General features: G+C 41.0%; 1 protein-coding gene across 1 annotated transcript in view; it reads right to left on the reverse strand.

Moving 5' to 3' along the window:
• The window catches only part of LOC124038736 (pro-neuregulin-3, membrane-bound isoform-like), a 562438-nt gene that overhangs the window by 71133 nt on the left and 471731 nt on the right, over positions 1-19574 (reverse strand). The window contains exon 4 of the mRNA XM_046354812.1: positions 647-670. Within this exon, the coding sequence (XP_046210768.1) occupies positions 647-670 (24 nt within the window). The remainder of the gene's footprint in view (positions 1-646; positions 671-19574) is intronic.

Consider the following 19574-nt stretch of genomic DNA (forward strand, 5'->3'; position numbering starts at 1 on the left):
GATCTAGGATGTGTTATTGTAGCGTTCCCTTTATTTTTTAAAGCAGTGTATATATGTATAATGCACCTGATGGTTGATCATTTGTGGGCAGATATCGATATTTCCCAGGTATCTATGGTCATGTGTTTCTAAGAAGGAGAGTTATTAACAATGTCTCACAGTACATCGTCATTAACTACAGCTGATGTGCCAAACGGAGAGAGGCTGGCAGAATGGGGACACACTCTCCTGGCAAGACCCTACAGACACACGTACAGGCAGTGTCAGTGTGCAAGGATGCTGGTAGTTACTGTGCCAACAGTAATAAATCTCCCTCACTGTCGCCTGCCTCTCTGTTCTCTGCCGTTTCCAAGGAGACGAGAGAGAGAGAGAGGAAGGGGAGTTGCCATATCCCTCTGTGTAATGGAAATTGCCTCCCTGTTCTTTGAATTACATTACATACATTATGGGATAGTGAAAAGTTCCCATCAAAACGAACTAAGTTATGTATAAAATAGAAATGTGATTTATAATTAAAAAGGTGAAAAACAAACTAACAAACATGAAGGGTATGCACGTCATACCAGTATGGATCATAAACATTATACACATCTCGTGGTTGCACAACCCAGGACTCATAGCAGTAAAAAATAAGAATCTTTCTTACCCATAAACTCAATGCCCAAGTGATCTGCTGTTCCGGTGAAGAGAAGAGAGGAGAGGAGGGGAGACAGGGACAATGGAGGGAGGGAGAGAGACAGAGATAAAGCTATTAGAAACAATGCACTTTAACATCCTGTCACAGCATATATTAACAATGTCTTTGACTTGTTGTTGTTTCAAGTAAGGAAGCTCCATAGTCTTCTGTATTCACATCATATAACTTCAGTAGACGCATGCTCTGGGCATAATCGGAGCTGACACTCAGCATGACTGCACCAAGAGACTGTGGCTCATTGTCCATTCTCGAAAAACACACCGTGCTAGAGTTGAGGTGTAGTCAATGACATGTATAAACCCTGGATGACTAACAACGTGCACTGTATTGAAGCCACAGCGCAGCCATCTTGGTAATCCTCCTCCTCAAGACGTGTATTCTATTACAGATCTCTCTCTCTCTCTCTCTCTTTCTCTCTCAGGACTTGAGCCCTAAGACCATGCCTCAGGACTACCTGTCCTGATGACTCCTGGCTGTCCCCAGTGCACCTGGCCGTGCTGCTGATCCAGATTCGGGCTGTTTTGCCTGTGACTATGGTATCCTGACCTGTTCACCGGACGTGCTACTTGTCATGCTGCAGCTCCAGTTTCAACTGTTCTGCCTACGGCTATGGAACCCTGACCTGTTCACAGGACGTGCTACTTTGTCCCAGACATGCTGTTTTTGACCCTCTCTCTCCCTCTGTCCCTCTCTCTCTCTACCACTCCTGCTGTCTCGACCTCTGAATGCTCAGCTATCAAAACCCAACTGACATTTAGTCCTGAGGTGCTGACCTGTTACACAATCTCTACAACCACTGTGATTTTTATTTGAACGTGCTGGTAATCTATGAACTTTTCACCATCTTGAAGAACGATCAGGCCTTAATGGCCATGTACTCTTATAATCTCCGCCCGGCACAGCCAGAAGAGGACAGGACACCATTCCGAGCCTGGTTCCTCTCTAGCATGTCTTCTAAGGTTCCTGACTTTCTATGGAGTTTTTAGTAGTCACTGTGCTTCTACACCTGAATTACTTGCTGTTTGGGGGTTTTAGGCTGGGTCTCTGTATAAGCACTTTGTGACATCTGTTGATTTAAAAATGGCTTTATAAATATATTTCATTTGGATTTGAGAGTACTAATGTAACTGTCCCCACTACAACAAAACACATAATTTAATATATGTAATTTTGTCCTTGAAACAGTTAATTGAAATACGGTAGAACGTTATTCATTCCTATTGAGGACTGGTCTACAAGGGAGTGACCATATGGCCGAAGGGTGACTTCAAAGCCTCTCAATGGACAATACATAGCATCAGAAATGCAGGGTTTATATATGTCATTGGTTCTAGTGTATGTTACCGTCTGGAAAATAAATCAGTGCGTATTGAGATATCCTGGCATAAGACTTGTGCATACTGTACATCTTTGTTTACAGAAAGTGTAAGTTTGTTAACACAGTTTTGACTGTAGAGCTTAATAGATGCACAATTGAGTTGCCATATATACAATTCTGTTTACATTCTTTATTTTCTACAGTGCATTCAAAAAGTATTCAGACCCCTTGATCGTTCCCAAATTTGGTTAAATTACTCTTATTCTAAAATGGATTAAATCATTTTTTTTCCCTCATCAATCTGCACACAATACCCCATAATGACAATTCAAAAACAGGTTTTTATACATTTTAGCAAATGTATTAAACATTTTAAAAACTCTTTCACATTTACATTACTATTCAGACCCTTTACTCAATACTTTGTCGAAGCACCTTAACCAGCGATTACAACCTTGAGCCTTCTTGGGAATGACGCTACAAGCTTGGCACACCTGTATTTGGGGAGTTTCTCCTATTATTTTCTACAGATCCTCTCAAACTCTGGCAGGTTGGTTGGGGAGCATCGCTGCACAGCTATTTTCAGGCCTCTCCAGAGATATTAGATCTGGTTCAAGTCTGGGCTCTGTCTGGGCCACTCAAGTACATTCAGATACTTGTCCCTGAAACTACTCCTGCGTTGTCTTAGCTGTGTGTTGTCATGACTAGCCTGTGCGTGTCAGGTTACTGTGGACCATAATCCTACGGAGATATCTCTCACACCAAACAGCGGGGGAGAGATCGAGTGGTATGGAGGTGTGTGTGTGGGGGGGGGGGGGTATGACACCTCCCGCCCATTGAAAATCTTAGGGCAACAGACAAAATCCCTTTGTCCTCTAGTATGGAGGAATGGAATGTATGATGGGCCTATGGAGAACCTACCTCAGAACAGTAACATGCAATTAATGGACTTTATGTTTCATCAGCCAAAATGGTAGTAATGACAATAGATGGAATATGAAAATGAAGGTTGGTTTTTGTTATGCTATCAAAAGATAAATGACAACGTTATAATGAAAACATGTAACATGTAACATGTAACTTGAGAGTACTAATGTAACTGTCCCCACTACAACAAAACACATAATTTAATATATGTAATTTTGTCCTTGAAACAGTTAATTGAAATACGGTAGAACGTTATTCATTCCTATTGAGGACTGGTCTACAAGGGAGTGACCATATGGCCGAAGGGTGACTTCAAAGCCTCTCAATGGACAATACATAGCATCAGAAATGCAGGGTTTATATATGTCATTGGTTCTAGTGTATGTTACCGTCTGGAAAATAAATCAGTGCGTATTGAGATATCCTGGCATAAGACTTATGCATACTGTACATCTTTGTTTACAGAAAGTGTAAGTTTGTTAACACAGTTTTGACTGTAGAGCTTAATAGATGCACAATTGAGTTGCCATATATACAATTCTGTTTACATTCTTTATTTTCTACAGTGCATTCAAAAAGTATTCAGACCCCTTGATCGTTCCCAAATTTGGTTAAATTACTCTTATTCTAAAATGGATTAAATCATTTTTTTTCCCTCATCAATCTGCACACAATACCCCATAATGACAATTCAAAAACAGGTTTTTATACATTTTAGCAAATGTATTAAACATTTTAAAAACTCTAGCACATTTACATTACTATTCAGACTCTTTACTCAATACTTTGTCGAAGCACCTTAACCAGCGATTACAACCTTGAGCCTTCTTGGGAATGACGCTACAAGCTTGGCACACCTGTATTTGGGGAGTTTCTCCTATTATTTTCTACAGATCCTCTCAAACTCTGGCAGGTTGGTTGGGGAGCATCGCTGCACAGCTATTTTCAGGCCTCTCCAGAGATATTAGATCTGGTTCAAGTCCGGGCTCTGTCTGGGCCACTCAAGTACATTCAGATACTTGTCCCTGAAACTACTCCTGCGTTGTCTTAGCTGTGTGTTGTCATGACTAGCCTGTGCGTGTCAGGTTACAGTGGACCATAATCCTACGGAGATATCTCTCACACCAAACAGCGGGGGAGAGATCGAGTGGTATGGAGGTGTGTGTGTGTGTGGGGGGGGGTGTGACACCTCCCGCCCATTGAAAATCTTAGGGCAACAGACAAAATCCCTTTGTCCTCTAGTATGGAGGAATGGAATGTATGATGGGCCTATGGAGAACCTACCTCAGAACAGTAACATGCAATTAATGGACTTTATGTTTCATCAGCCAAAATGGTAGTAATGACGATAGATGGAATATGATAAATGACAACGTTATAATGAAAACATGTAACTTGAAGAGTTTTCACAATATGTACTTGATGTATGCAAACTGTACATTGTGTGGAAAACTAACTAGGCGTAACAAGTTACACCCAGAGAACTTGCCCTAAAGGAGGAAACACCCATTTCTGGTATAAAACATGTGAGTTAAGAATTAACATTATGACAAAGTGACCACGGGCTGCAGCCACGGTCCAATTAGTTGTAACCCCAAAATGCAACACGAGTTTGAAGAAGACAAAGGAACCTTTTAAAATCTATGCTACGGATGAGTAGCTGTGTATAAGAGGGTGAATTCAAGCAGGAACACCCAGTTACCACTCTTCAAGTAATCATGTATCTACACTGTTTTCATTCCCACGCTGGAACCATCTACAGAGGTGATTAGCCTTCCTCAGAAGACCCATCTTTCAGAACAAGGGTGAGGAAACAGACCACTAAGAGAAATGACACTGACATTTTGAGGACAAACAGAGAGTTACACCCGGTAACCAAAGATGTGCCGCCAACCCGGTCCATGAAGAGACACCCCATTGGAGACCTTCGGCACGTAATTACATCATTATATTCTGACCCATAAGAGCAGCAGTTCAGGGCAAGGTTAGGGTTAAACTAAGCATAGTTTACAAATGTAGTGTACTTTTCTCTTGTGTACTCTCTCTCTCTCTTGAAATCCCCATTTTGTGTAACACGTGTCATATTGTGTTAGCCCACTAGGGAACTGTTTCATTGTACTAAACATTGTACTAAACAAGTTCTAAACAATAGCCTAGACTGTGTGTTTGTGTATGTGTATCTTATATTATCATTTTAGTTTGTTAGTAAATTAATAATCAACTCAATTGGTGTGGTACGGAATTTTTTTGTGAGACTCGGGTTTGTGCAGATTCCCAGATTATGCAACGTTCTGAATGAGGCTGTAGAGAAAATTAATTAATTAGCGACTGCTGTAAAATACATTTTCTGATATTCTTTGAGTTAATTTGGGAAATCATTTGATGAACAGCAGTCGTCACATTAATCAATATAATGTTACAACAGTGCTTAGGGTCGTTATCCTATTGGAAGGTGAACCTTCACCCCAGTCTGAGGTCCTGAGCACTCTAGAGCAGATTTTCATCAAGGATCTCTCTGTACTTTCCATTCATCTTTCCCTCGATCCTGACTAGTCTCCCAGTCCCTGCCGCTGAAAAACATCCCCACAGCGTGATGCTGCCACCACCATGTTTCTCTGTAGAGAGGGTGCCAGGTTACCTCCCGATGTGACGCTTGGCATTCAGGCCAAAGAGTTCAACCTTGGTTTCATCAGACTAGGGAAACTTGTTTCTCATAGTCTGAGAGTCCTTTAGGTGCCTTTTGGCAAACCCCAAGCAGCTGTTATTGACCTTTTACTGAGGAGTGGCTTCCATCTGGCCACTCTACCACAAAGGCCTGATTGGTGGAATGCTGCAGACATGGTTGTCCTTCTGGAAGGTTCTCCCAGCTCCACAGAGCAACTCTGGAGCTCTGTCAGAGTGACAATCGGGTTTTTGGTCACATCTCTGATCAAGGCCCTTCCACCATGATTGCTCAGTTTGGCCAGCTCTAGGAAGAGTATTGTTGGTTCCAAACTTCTTCCATTTAAGAATGATGGAGGCCACTGTTCTTGGGGACCATCAATACTGCAGAAATATTTTGGTACCCTTCCCCAGATCTGTGCCTTGACACAGTCCTGTCTCTGAGCTCTACAGACAATTACTTCAACCTTAGGACTTGTTTTTTGCCCTGACATGCACTGTCAACTATGGGACCTTAGATTAACAGGTGTGTGCCTTTCAAAATCATGTCTAAACAATCACATTTACCACAGGTGGACTCCAATCAAGTTGTAGAAACATCTCAAGGATGATCAATGGATACTGTGTGCACCCGAGCTCAATTTCGAGTCTCATAGCAAAAGGTGTGAATACTTATGTAAATAAAGTATTTTGTTAACTCTCTGAAAATGTGGTTGCTTATTGCTTTGAGTTTGGGAGATAATGAGATGTAGACAGGGGAAATTAAAGGATGCAGTGGTGCGTCAGATCCATTGAACACTAATGAGGAGTCCTCTCCATCTCTCCCTTTAATACACAGTGGACGGGAGAGGAACACAACAGAATATGTATTCTACGAAAATACTGTCGATGTACTGTATTGTACCTGTGAATAGAGAGAAAGGGAAAACTGTACTGCTGCCCTATCTGGATAAACTTTCAGTTTTTCATAAACTATGGTTTAAGTTTGAAAAGAACAAATGTGTACAGCAACATTTATCTAAATCCAGAGGTGTGACAGTAAGGCAACAGGCAGCACAAACAGATGGTACCATTCACCCAGTTTGAACTGAACTGAGAGCTGTAGAACATGTTGTACAAATCGAAACTAGGTGCGCTGTAACAGTGCGAGAAGCGAGTAGTATAAGAATGGTCCTACACGGTAACCATAGCAGCCATACCAAAGGGAAAAATACATTTTCAAAAATCTTTATTATATTAATGTCATGTATTCTACACCGTAGTGTCTGAGGCAGAAGAAAAGTTAACTTTGTTATTCAACTGGAGGTGACATTTGCGAATGACATCTCCCCTGTACCAGTGTGGGCGGGACGACGGAGCCCCAGGTAGAACAATATGGCAGTGCTTACAATGGTGTCTGTTTGATTGTGGCCAGACGGAAAGGCAGGTGCAGCCGGTGGGGTACCTGTGACAGCAGGTAATCCTGCTTCCCTTCCACTCCACGTCTCCCTGAAGAACATCCCTCACCATGCCAACATAGCCCATCCACCTGTATGCAGGTTAATGTGTACTTAGGCAAAAGCCACTGAAATAGCCGAGAAAACAGCATCAAAATACAGACTCCCTAAAGCGGATCTTCTTGGAAAAAGAGGGGTTTGAGCCCTGGTTGGCTGACATGTTGTCCCATGTTGCAGTTGCATTTTCCAAATGTTTCTTCTTGTTACTGCTTCCCCCATCCACCAAGGTAGCCAGAGTAGCCTGTCAAGGTCGAGCCTTTGTGGTGAACCCTATGACGTGGTGAAAGAATGCTGAAGTACAATTGCAGGAAAAGGAAGTATTTAGCAGTAAACTACCAGTTTATTTTTTATCGGGAATTCATTCTAACGATTCACTATATTTGTCTTCTAATGGCAATCATATCTAGAGAAAGTCCCTATGTCTACTTGCAAAGGTGTTTAAAGTTCATTACCTGAACTGTAATTAAGAATAGCAAACATGAGGAACAAGCAAATTCCATCTCTTAGACTACATCATTACCTGTGAATTGCCCTTCTACCCATAGTGATGAAGAGTTGCTATACAGTCATTTCAACAACTGTACTTAATAATTCCAGAGGCTGCCCCACACTCTCAGTTGACTTTGGTTAGAGAGAAGTGATCTGCTAAAGTCACAAATTCTCTGGTTTAGATCTCAGGTCAGGCAAAGCCTCTGTTGCACCCTTGAGCTTGAAACTTCAGATGTCATTGTCTACTCCAGCAGGATAAATGGATTCTGCTTCTTTCATAACTTTTGTATTTTGGATGCCCCCCCCTCTTTGATATGGTACCATCAAATAAGTTACTACACATTCAGAGTGCAGTTCCTGGGAAGTTGTGTTTTACCGTTTTACCTTTGAGTTCTCGTCAGGTGAAAGTGAGACAGCTGACTTTCTCCAAGTCTATAACCTTCCTCTATTGTCTATAACCTTCCTCTATTACAGACTGCTATCAGCAAAGGAAAGCTCTAGCCCTGACTCTCTTATTCTGTCCGACAAAATAAATTACTGTATCAACATGCTGAGGGATTGCATCATGTTAAGATTTTCAGAATACAATTGGTACGAGTATATAGTTTTTGACACAAAACTGTTTTCAATTGAAGTGTTCTAATTTCTAGCAAAGAACTCAATGTGTTGACAGACAGCCTCCTCTTATAAGCTGAAATTACTTGAATTGACAGGTGATCCGGGGTAATACTCTAGTTTATGATGTCACTCTGAGGTAAAAAAATATCTTCTGAGATTAAAGATGGATAGACTAGATTAAAGAAACACATTGGCTTTGACTATTTCTCTTTCACACATGCACATCCATTCTCTCTCTCTGTCAAGGTTTCTGACGCCATTGTGCGGGTCGTTGAGACTAGCCGTGTACTGATGCCTGGAGGCTAGCATGTCCTTGCCTATGTCTCTCTCTGTTTCCATCTCTTTCTCTGTTGTGTCTGGAGGTGTTGCTATGGGAACCTGGTCCGCCTGAGAGCCTGCACACACCTTGTTTTGCCAGAATCTCTCTGACACCCATTCCCCACATCATGAATAAGTCAAACCCTAACTCAGGCTTTGAGACCTATGTATTCTACTGTGCGTCCACATCCTTTGAAACTTCTGTCACATTTTGTCCCAGGAGCATATGCAATTTAAAGTACTGAGTCTCAAGATTATTATTTTATATAAAAATGTTCTGACCCAATTTGTCAGAGGACAAAAGTAACTTTGTTTTATATACAGTGCCTTCGGAAAGTATTCAGACCCCTTGAGTTTTTCTCATTTTGTTACGTTACAGCTTTGTTCTAAAATTTATTAAATTAATTTGTTTCCTTATCAATCTACACACAGTACTCAAATAATGACTAAGATAAAACAGGTTTTCAGATATTTTTGCAAATGTATTAAAGATAAAAAACAGATACCTTACATAACTATTGAGACCCTTTGCTATGAGACTCGAAATTGAGCTCAGGTGCACAAAGTATCCATTGATCATCCTTACTACAACTTGATTGGAGTCCCCTTGTGGTAAATTCAATTGATTGGACATGATTTAGAAAGGCACACACCTGTCTACTTAAGGTCCCACAGTTGACAGTGCATGTCAGAGCAAAAACCAAGCCATGATATCGAAGGAATTGTCCATAGAGCTCCAAGACAGGATTTTGTAGAGGCACAGATCTGCAGAAGGGAACCAAAACATTTCTGCAACATTGAAGGTCCCCAAGAACACAGTGGTCTCCATCATTCTTAAATAGAAGACGTTTGGAACCACCAAGACTCTTCATAGAGCTGGCCCAACTGAGCAATCGGGGGAGAAGGATCTTGGTCAGGGAGGTGACCAAGAACCCGGTGGTCACTCTGACAGAGCTCCAGAGTTCCACCAATCAGGCCTTTATGGTATTGGTCAGATGGAAGGCACTCCTCAGTAAAAGGCAATCCCACTTGGAGTTTGCCAAAAGGCACCTAAAGGACTCCCAGACCATGAGAAAAGATTCTCTAGTCTGATGAAACCAAGATTGAACTCTTTGGGCTGGATGCCAAGCGTCACACCTGGAGGGAACCAGGCACCATCCCTACGGTGAAGCATGGTTGTGGCAGTAACCCGATTGAACATCTCTGGAGAGACCTGAAAATAGCTGTGCAGCGATGTCCCCATCCAACCTGATAGAGCTTGAGAGGATCTGCAGAGAAGAATGGGAGAAAGTCCCTAAATACAGGTGTGCCAACCTTGTAGTGTCATACCCAAGAAGACTTGGCTGTAATCGCTGCCAAAGGTGCTTCAACAAAGTAGTGAGTAAAGGGTCTAGCGAGTAAAGGGTTTATATATACTTATATAAATGTGATATTAAAGTTGTAAATGTTTTATACATTTGCAAAAATGTCTAAAACGCCTTTTTTTGCTTTGTCATTATGGGATATTGTATGTAGACTGAAGAGGGGGAAAAATTATTGAATCAATTTTAGAATAAGGCTGTAACATAACACAATGTGGAAGAAGTCAAGGGGTCTGAATACTTTTAGAATGCACTGTATATATTTATATATATATATATTTATTTTTATTACACATACATTTTATATATATTTTTTTTTAAATATGGTACAGGAAGTCAAACACGCACACCCCGACTAACAGAAAATAATCCCGCATGAACATAGGCGGGCCTAACAGGCTTAAATAGACATAAATCAAGAAACAAAATAAGGGACAGGCAACCAATAAGACCCACCACTCCAGGCGATTGTGACATGCATATGTATTCACCCCCTTTTCTATGAAGCCCGTAAATAAGATCAAGTGCAACTAATTACCTTCAGAAGTCACATAATTAGTTAAATAAAGTCCACCTGTCTGCAATGATCTGTCACATGATCTCATTATATATACACCTGTTCTGAAAGGCCCCAGAGTCTGCAACACCACAAAGGAAGGGGAACCACCAAGCAAGATGTACTATGAAGACCAAGTAGCTCTCCAAACAGGTCAGGGACAAAGTTATGGAGAAGTACAGGTCAAGGTTGGGTTATAAAAAAATATACAAAACTTTGAACATCCCACAGAGCACCATTAAATCCATTATAAAAAATGGAAAGAATAGGGCACCAAAACAAACCTGCCAAGAGAGGGCCGCCCACCAAAACTCACGAACCAGGCAAGGGGGAAATTCATCAGAGAGGCAACAAAGAGACCAAAGATAACCCTGAAGGAGCTGCAAAGCTCCACAGCAGAAATTGGAGTATCTGTCCATGGGACCACTTTAAGCTGTACACTCCACAGAGCTGGACTTTATGACAGAGTGACCAGAAAAAAAAATAAGAAAACACATTTGGTGTTCACCAAAAGGCATGTGGGAGATTCCCCAAACATATGGAAGAATGTACTCTGCTTTTTGGCCATCAAGGAAAACGCTATGTCTGGCGCAAACCCAACACCTCTCATCACCCCGAGATTACCATCCCATGCTGTAGGGATGTTTTTCATCGGCAGGGTCTGGGAAACTGGTCAGAATTGAAGGAATGATGGATGGCGCTAAATACAGGGAAATTCTTGAGGGAAACCTGTTTCAGTCTTCCAGAGAATTGAGAATGGGACGGAGGTTCATCTTCCAGCACGACAATGACCATAAGCATACTGCTAAAGCAACAATTGAAGGGGTTAAGGGGAAACATTTAAGTGTCTTGGAATGGCCTGGTCAAAGCCCAGACCTCAATCCAATTGAGAATCTGTGGTATGACTTAAAGATTGCTGTACACCAGTGGAACCCATCCAACTTGAAGGAGCTGGAGCAGTTTTACCTTGAAGAATGGGCAATAACCCAGTGGCTAGATATGCCAAGCTTATAGAGACATACCCCAAGAGACTTGCAGCTGTAATTGCTGTAAAAGGTGGCTCTACAAAGTATTGACTATGGGGGGTGAATAATTATGCACACTCAAGTTTTCTGTTTTTTTTGTCGTATTTCGTATTTGTTTCACAATAAATATTTTGCATCTTCAAAGTGGTAGGCATGTTGTGTAAATCAAATGATACAAACCATCAAAAAATCAATTTTAATTCCAAGTTGTAAGGCAACAAAATTGGAAAAATGTCAACGGGGGTGAATACTATCGCAAGCCACTGTATATGTCTTTCTCTGAGACCAGGTTGCTTGTTGCACCATAAGAACAAAGGACAAAAGGAGGCAAGGCTGGCACATATTGTTAACAGTGGGTTGTTCTCTGACAATTGGCTTGTGCTGAACACATGTGGCACATCTGCCCTGTTACCTATGATAGACTATTGGTAGAGGGAATCAAAAGACTATTTTGTCTGAATGCGATACCTTTACAACCCTAGGAGGAAAATATTAGCACACTGCCAAATCAGTATGCTAATGTGGCTATTAGTAATAGGCAATGGTAATAGTCACGGTATAAATTATTATAACAGAAGTGATGACATTAATGTTCATCATTTACTAGATTAAGTAGTGAAAGTTAATTTAATAAATTACAATAGTGCGCACGTGTACAAACAGGCACGCGCGCAGGCACGCACACATGCACACGCACATGAGTGTCTTTATTCTCTCACATTACATTAGTCAGCTAGTTTCTCTACTGCTGAGGTCTCTCTTTGCTGGAAAGCACTGTACGAATATAGAGTTTGAAAAAAGGGTCCCAGTAGAGTAGCAGATATAGTAACACTGTGTCTCAGAGTGCACTGCCTGAACCCACCACAACCCCACTCTCCTGAGATGCAAATGAAAAATGCGTCTTTCATTCTCACCCGTTTGCAATGTGGTAATAAACAGTGGAGCTGACCCAGCACTACATACAATAGCAAGTTCCATTGTGAGGGGGGAAGAGGCAGCTTTTGAGTTCAGAAAGTGCATGCTCCTTTGCTATAGAATCACAATCCCATATAGTCTCCATCACTTTCCCAGTCTCAGCTGCAGCAGATAAGGCAACAAGAGACAACCATTTTGAAGGCTGTGCTTCTTTGTGACCGGCTGAGGCGAGGAGGAGTAAATTAAGCCCACTGAGACCGGTGTCTCTGCAATGGGGATCTACCCCCAGCTTCAACCATTCACTGAGCCCCTGCTACCACTTACACACACCGACAGTGTCAAGCCCACTGGCACAGCCAGATTGCCAGATTGTCTCTATGTGCAGGATGTGTGTAACTGTGCTTGTTTGAAGTGGTAAGTTAATGGCAGTGCATTATCCTCAATACTCAGCAAGAGGCATTTATTTTCCATTGTCTTTACTTGCCCTCTGTGAATACCCATACAATCACATTTGTATTTGGTGTCATTAAAAGACGGAATTAATTAGCCTCCTGCTATACCAATATGCTTCTTCTGCAATTCAGAATACTGTATATACACTGCATCACTACCGTACCACCATTTCAACCACAATTACAAGTACTGTAAGGTGTGTAGTAATATTTACCAGTAATAATACAGTGCACATGACCTAGGAGGCCCTTGAAGCGAGTATAGTGAAGTTGGTAGGTAAGGAGGTCCTGTCCTCCGGAATAAGTGAGATGTACTATACTCTACACCTTTGTATCTGTACCCCCACAAAGGGTGGTAAATTTGGGGGGACTGCTAGTGGAGTCAGAGTAAATCATTCAGCCATAACAGCAGTAAAGCAAAACACATCCGCACACGCTCATGCACAAACACACACACACGTACATCACTGGGGCCGAGCTCCCTGCAATCCAGGACCTCTCTACCAAGTGGTGTCAGAGTAAGGGAATACCCCCCTGTATTGGACAAAAATGAATGGCAAGTCATTGGCATCGGACAAACCATATACACATTGGCCAATACCACCCAATTCGGCGTTGATTCATGCAAAGTGTATTGCAAATGCCATATGGCAATTGCCAGTTGTAACACTTTAAAAATTCAACAGGGGGCGAATGCGCTCCACCGGGGTTTTTCATATTGGAAATGTAACCCAAGTCAACGTCCAAAAGTAAAATTTTGAAAAAATGAAATTTTTGTCAAAAACTTATCACCCCTTAAAAAAGTGCTTTCTGGACCGTTTTTCGAAATTCTTTCGATTTTTTTGTCAATTACACATGTGTAAGAACTGTATGAATATACTTTTGTCCAATTTTATTATCATAATTTTTTTTTTTTTTTTTTACATGCGCATAAGGAATATGTTTTGTCCAATTTCAATATGATTTCATAGGAAGTCAAAAGTCAAAAGTCAAAAATGTCAAAATTTTGTAAAAAACTTCACACACCCATAAAAAAGTGCTTTCTGGACCGTTTTTCGAAATTCTTTCGATTTTTTGTCAATTACACATGTGTAAGAACTGTATGAATATACTTTTGTCCAATTTTATTATCATAATTTTTTTATTTTTTACATGCGCATAAGGAATATGTTTTGTCCAATTTCAATATGATTTCATAGAAAGTCAAAAGTCAAAAGTCAAAAATGTCAAAATTTTGTAAAAAACTTCACACACCCTTAAAAAAGTGCTTTCTGGACCGTTTTTCGAAATTCTTTCGATTTTTTTGTCAATTACACATGTGTAAGAACTGTATGAATATACTTTTGTCCAATTTTATTATCATAATTTTTTTTTTTTACATGCGCATAAGGAATATGTTTTGTCCAATTTCAATATGATTTCATAGGAAGTCAAAAGTCAAAAGTCAAAAATGTCAAAATTTTGTAAAATACTTCACACACCCTTAAAAAAGTGCTTTCTGGACCGTTTTTCGAAATTCTTTCGATTTTTTTGTCAATTACAAATGTCTAAGAACTGTATGAATATACTTTTGTCCAATTTTATTATCATAATTTCTTTCTTTTTTTTACATGCGCATAAGGAATATGTTTTGTCCAATTTCAATATGATTTCATAGGAAGTCAAAAGTCAAAAGTCAAAAATGTCAAAATTTTGTAAAAAACTTCACACACCCTTAAAAAAGTGCTTTCTGGACCGTTTTTTGAAATTCTTTCATTTTTTTGGTCAATTACACATGTGTAAAAACTGTATGAATATACTTTTGTCCAATTTTATTATCATATTTTTGTATATATTTTTTTAAATTGTGCATAAGGATTTTTTTTGTGGGCCAAATGACGTAAGAAATTTGACATGCTCAAAAATCCTGCAGAAATGCAAAATTGACTGGCCTGATGAACTCGGGATGGCCGGGCAGTGATAGTTGTTCCTTTCCATCACTCGTTGTGTTGACTTCATCATGTCCATTTTGTGATGTTTTTTCACTATAGAATCATATTGCAAATGCACGTGCATTTGCAATATGTTTCAATGTGCATTTACCATATGAAATTTGACATGCTCAAAAATGCAAAATTGACTGGTCTGATGAACACAGGATGGCCGAGCAGTGAGAGTTGTACCTTTCCATCACTCGTTGTGTTGATTTCATCATGTCCATTTGTTTATGTTTTCTCACTTTTGCAAAGTCACTGTGCATTTGCAATATGGTTCAATGGGCAGGTACCATCACAAATTTGTCATGCTATAAAAATCCTGCAGGAATGTGAAATTGACTGGCCTGATGAACACAGGATGGCCTGGCAGTGATATTTGTTCCTTTCCATCACTCGTTGTGTTGATTTCATCATGTCCATTTGGTGATGTTTTTTCACTATATAATCATATTGCAAATGCACGTGCATTGTTGTGCAACTGGTAACCCAAAAATAAAAATATGGTTGTAAATGCATTTACCGGGACGCCTATTGTCCATGCCCGCTATGGGAGTACCCTACTACGGCCCTCTATCTATGGAGTCCATCCTGAGTGCTTTATGGACTGTTTAAAATATTCTGATGGATACGCATGTTGTGCAACTGGTGATTGAAAATAGGCACCTGGTAACCCCCCAAAAAATATGCTTGTAAATGCATTTACCGGTCATTCTGATATTAATGCTCGCTATGGGAACACAGGATGGCCGGGCAGTGATAGTTGTACATTTCCATCACTCGTTGTGTTGATTTCATCATGAACATTAGGTGATGTTTTTTCACTATAGAATCATATTGTAAGTGCACGTGCATTTGCAATATGTTTCAATGTGCATTTACCATATGAAATTTGACATGCTCAAAAATGCAAAATTGACTGGTCTGATGAACACAGGATGGCCGAGCAGTGATAGTTGTACATTTCCATCACTCGTTGTGTTGATTTCATCATGTCCATTAGGTGATGTTTTTACACTATAGAATCATATTGCAAGTGCACGTGCATTTGCAATATGTTTCAATGTGCATTTACCATATGAAATTTGACATGCTCAAAAATGCTAAATCGACTGGTCTGATGAACACAGGATGGCCGAGCAGTGATAGTTGTACATTTCCATCACTCGTTGTGTTGATTTCATCATCTCCGTTAGGTGATGTTTTTTCACTATAGAATCATATTGTAAGTGCACGTGCATTTGCAATATGTTTCAATGTGCATTTACCATATGAAATTTGACATGCTCAAAAATGCAAAATTGACTGGTCTGATGAACACAGGATGGCCGAGCAGTGATAGTTGTACATTTCCATCACTCGTTGTGTTGATTTCATCATGTCCATTTGTTTATGTTTTCTCACTTTTGCAAAGTCACTGTGCATTTGCAATATGGTTCAATGGGCAGGTACCATCACGAATTTGTCATGCTATAAAAATCCTGCAGGAATGTGAAATTGACTGGCCCGATGAACTCGGGATGGCTGGGCAGTGATTCTGGTTCATCTAAATGGCTCGTTAGGGTTGATTTCAGAATGTCACTTTTGGTGATGGTACCTCACCGTTTAAACATATTGCTAATGTACAAAAGTCAACTAGCAAGTCAGTGTCCACCAGTCAATTAGATGTCATTCTGACACCAAACTGATACAAATTGACACTAAACCCACTTTTTCCAACCTGTTTAGTAGCCAACTATCACACACTTCAGAGCTGGCCCAAAATTCACAACGCCTTTGGTTCAAACCATAAAACATGTAGTTAAGTTCTAGCTGCGGGTCCATTTCTTATGTTACGTGTAGGCCTAGCTGAGGCGACCCCGAATCCTAAGTTTCGGCTCAATCGGTCATTTGGTGTCCGAGCAAAACCCTAATTGGTGCTGAAAATCCACTTTTTTCCATGACTTGCTACGGGGTCCTTGAATGAGCTATCGGACAGAAACGTTGGGGTCTGTCTATATGGGCCGAGACGGTCGCAATGCACCTAGTCTTGTGTCTCTGAGACATTTCTAAATGTCGCCATTTTCGTAATGGTCAAAATGAATTGAAGTCATTGCAAATGTACGGCTGTTTCTCGGTCCGAGAACCGTCTAGAGCCACGTAACTCACCACGCACTATCGACCTGAGGTCTAGAACAGGATTCTAAAGTTTCGGAACTCTAGGTCTGACGGTTCTTTTTAGCTCGAACAAAGCTAACTATTGGAGGCACTGTCTGTCTCTACAAACCCCAATACGTCCCTCCTTCCAAGTTGTGTGTCTGTGTGATTTAGTTTTCCTTTGAAATTTTATGGGAAAAATGACTGATTTACAGTTCATGGGGTTGCCTAATCACACATATGAAGTTTTGGACAGATCTGACTTTTTTAACCCCTCGAAACAGCCCCTGAGACACCAATTAAGGCACTTCCGGTTGGCACAGGAAGCTATAAGTCAAGACATATCCTCACTGGGGTATGCTTTTACAGAATCCTGAGTTTTAAGTCCTTACGTTAAGAATTGACTGATTTACACAGGGTTGAATGCACTATGTCTATCAAACTGCAGGCAGGTAATGGAAAAACACTTTTAGGGTGATTTTAACCACTTCCGGTTGGTCCAGGAAGCTTAGAATGAACACAGGTAGACCTCATACTGTCCTGATGGACTGTCATCAAAGACAGGTTCATACGGCATTCATAACCCATATAGACTTCAGGTTGAATTTAGGGGTGCAGGCAATGTATTCCTATGGGGAGAGAAGTCAATGCAAACTCTTTGAAGTAAACACCTTATTTTAACTATTAAGGGTTAATGCCACACGGTCAAGGTTAGGCTTGCACGGATCAGGAGGACCTTAGGAACGTACCTGAGGTCAAATTGTGCTTCTCACCCTAACGGTTCTCTCACTGTCACCCAAAAGCAAATGACGTTGTGGGGCAGGCTTCATTTTGGGCCTACTTTTCTAATGGTCGCTGCGCTCAGACCGAGCGAGCTACGGTCAAGCGGGATATCTCGTTGAACTCGGCACGGCCTAGAGATTATGTTTATGCCATTGCCTGCTCTCTGTGTCTTTGAGAACCGCACTTTTTCACTCCAGCCTTGCTGTGTGTGCGTGTGAGAGCTTTTCTTTGACATCTGTTGGGAGAAATGACTGATTTACAGTTCATGAGGGTTACCTAGTCACACATATGAAGTTTTGAAAAGATCTGACCTTTTTAACCCTTGGAAACTGCCACTGTGACATCATTAAAGGCACTTCTGGTTGGCAAAGGAAGCTATAAGTAAACCCATGTCTTGATTGACATAGAACATGACAGAATCCTGAGTTTTAAGTCTTTAAGTTAAGAATTGACTGATCTACGATCTACACAGGGTTGAATGGAGTCATTTTCACCTTTGAAGGTTATGTACATCAAAACACCTTTTGGGTCAATTTAACCACTTCCGGTTGCTTCAGGAAGCTTAGAATCGGCACAGGTAGACCTCATAGTGAGCTGATGGACTGTCATAGAAGACAGGTTCATAAGGCATTCATAACCCACATAGGCCTCAGGTTGAATTTAGAGGTGCAGGCAATGTATTCCTATGGGGAGAGAAGTCAATGCAAACTGTTTGAAGTAAACACCTTCTTTTAACTGTTAAGGGTTAATGCCACACGGTCAAGGTTAGGCTTGCACGGATCGGGAGGACCTCAGGAACGTACCTGAGGTCGAATTGTGCTTCTCACCCTAACGGTTCTCTCACTGTCACCCAAAAGCAAATGACATTGAGGGCCAGCCTTCCTTTTGCGCCTTCTTTTTTTCAAGGTCGCTGCACTCAGAGCGAGCTACGGTCAAGCGGGGCGTCTCGTTGAACTCTGCACAGCCTGGAGACTATGGTGATGCCATTTTTTGTGTTGATTTCAGAATGCCATTTTGGTGATGGTCCCTCTCCGTTTAAACATATTGCTAATGTACAAAAGTCAACTAGCAAGTCAGTGTCCACCAGTCAATTAGATGTCATTCTGACACCAAACTGATACCAATTGACACCAAACCCACTTTTTCCAACTCATTTAGAAGCCAACTATCACATATGTCAGAGCAGGCCCATAATTCACAGCGCCATTAGTTTAAAACATAATAAAAACGTAAAACACATAGTTACGTTCTAGCTGCGGGTCCAGGTCAGACATTATGTGAAGGCCTATGTGAGGCGACCCCGAATCCCGAGTTTCGGCTCGATAGGTCCTTCGGTGCCCGAGTAAAACCCTAATTGGTGCTGAAAATCAATTTTTTTCAATGCCTTGCTATGGGGTCCTTGAATGAGCTATCGGACCGAAACGTTGGGGTCCGTCTCTATGGCCCGAGCCGGTTTCAATGCACCTAGTCTTGTGTCTCTGAGACTTTTCTAAATGTCGCCATTTTCGTAATGGTCAAAATGAATTGAAGTCATTGCAAATGTACGAGGCTATTTCTCGGTCCGAGAACCTTCTAGAGCCACCTAACTCACCACGCACTATCGACCCGAGGTCTAGAACAGGTTTCTAAAGTTTCGGAACTCTAGGTCTGACGGTTCTTTTTTAGCTCGAACAAAGCTAACTATTGGAGGCACTGTCTGTCTCTACAAACCCCAATACGTCCCTCCTTCCAAGTTGTGTGTCTGTGTGATTTAGTTTTCCTTTGAAATTTTATGGGAAAAATGACTGATTTACAGTTCATGGGGGTTGCCTAATCACACATATGAAGTTTTGGACAGATCTGACTTTTT

Source organism: Oncorhynchus gorbuscha, linkage group LG06 (genome assembly GCF_021184085.1).
Source record: "Oncorhynchus gorbuscha isolate QuinsamMale2020 ecotype Even-year linkage group LG06, OgorEven_v1.0, whole genome shotgun sequence".
In the NCBI taxonomy this organism is placed as follows: Eukaryota; Metazoa; Chordata; class Actinopteri; order Salmoniformes; family Salmonidae; genus Oncorhynchus; species Oncorhynchus gorbuscha.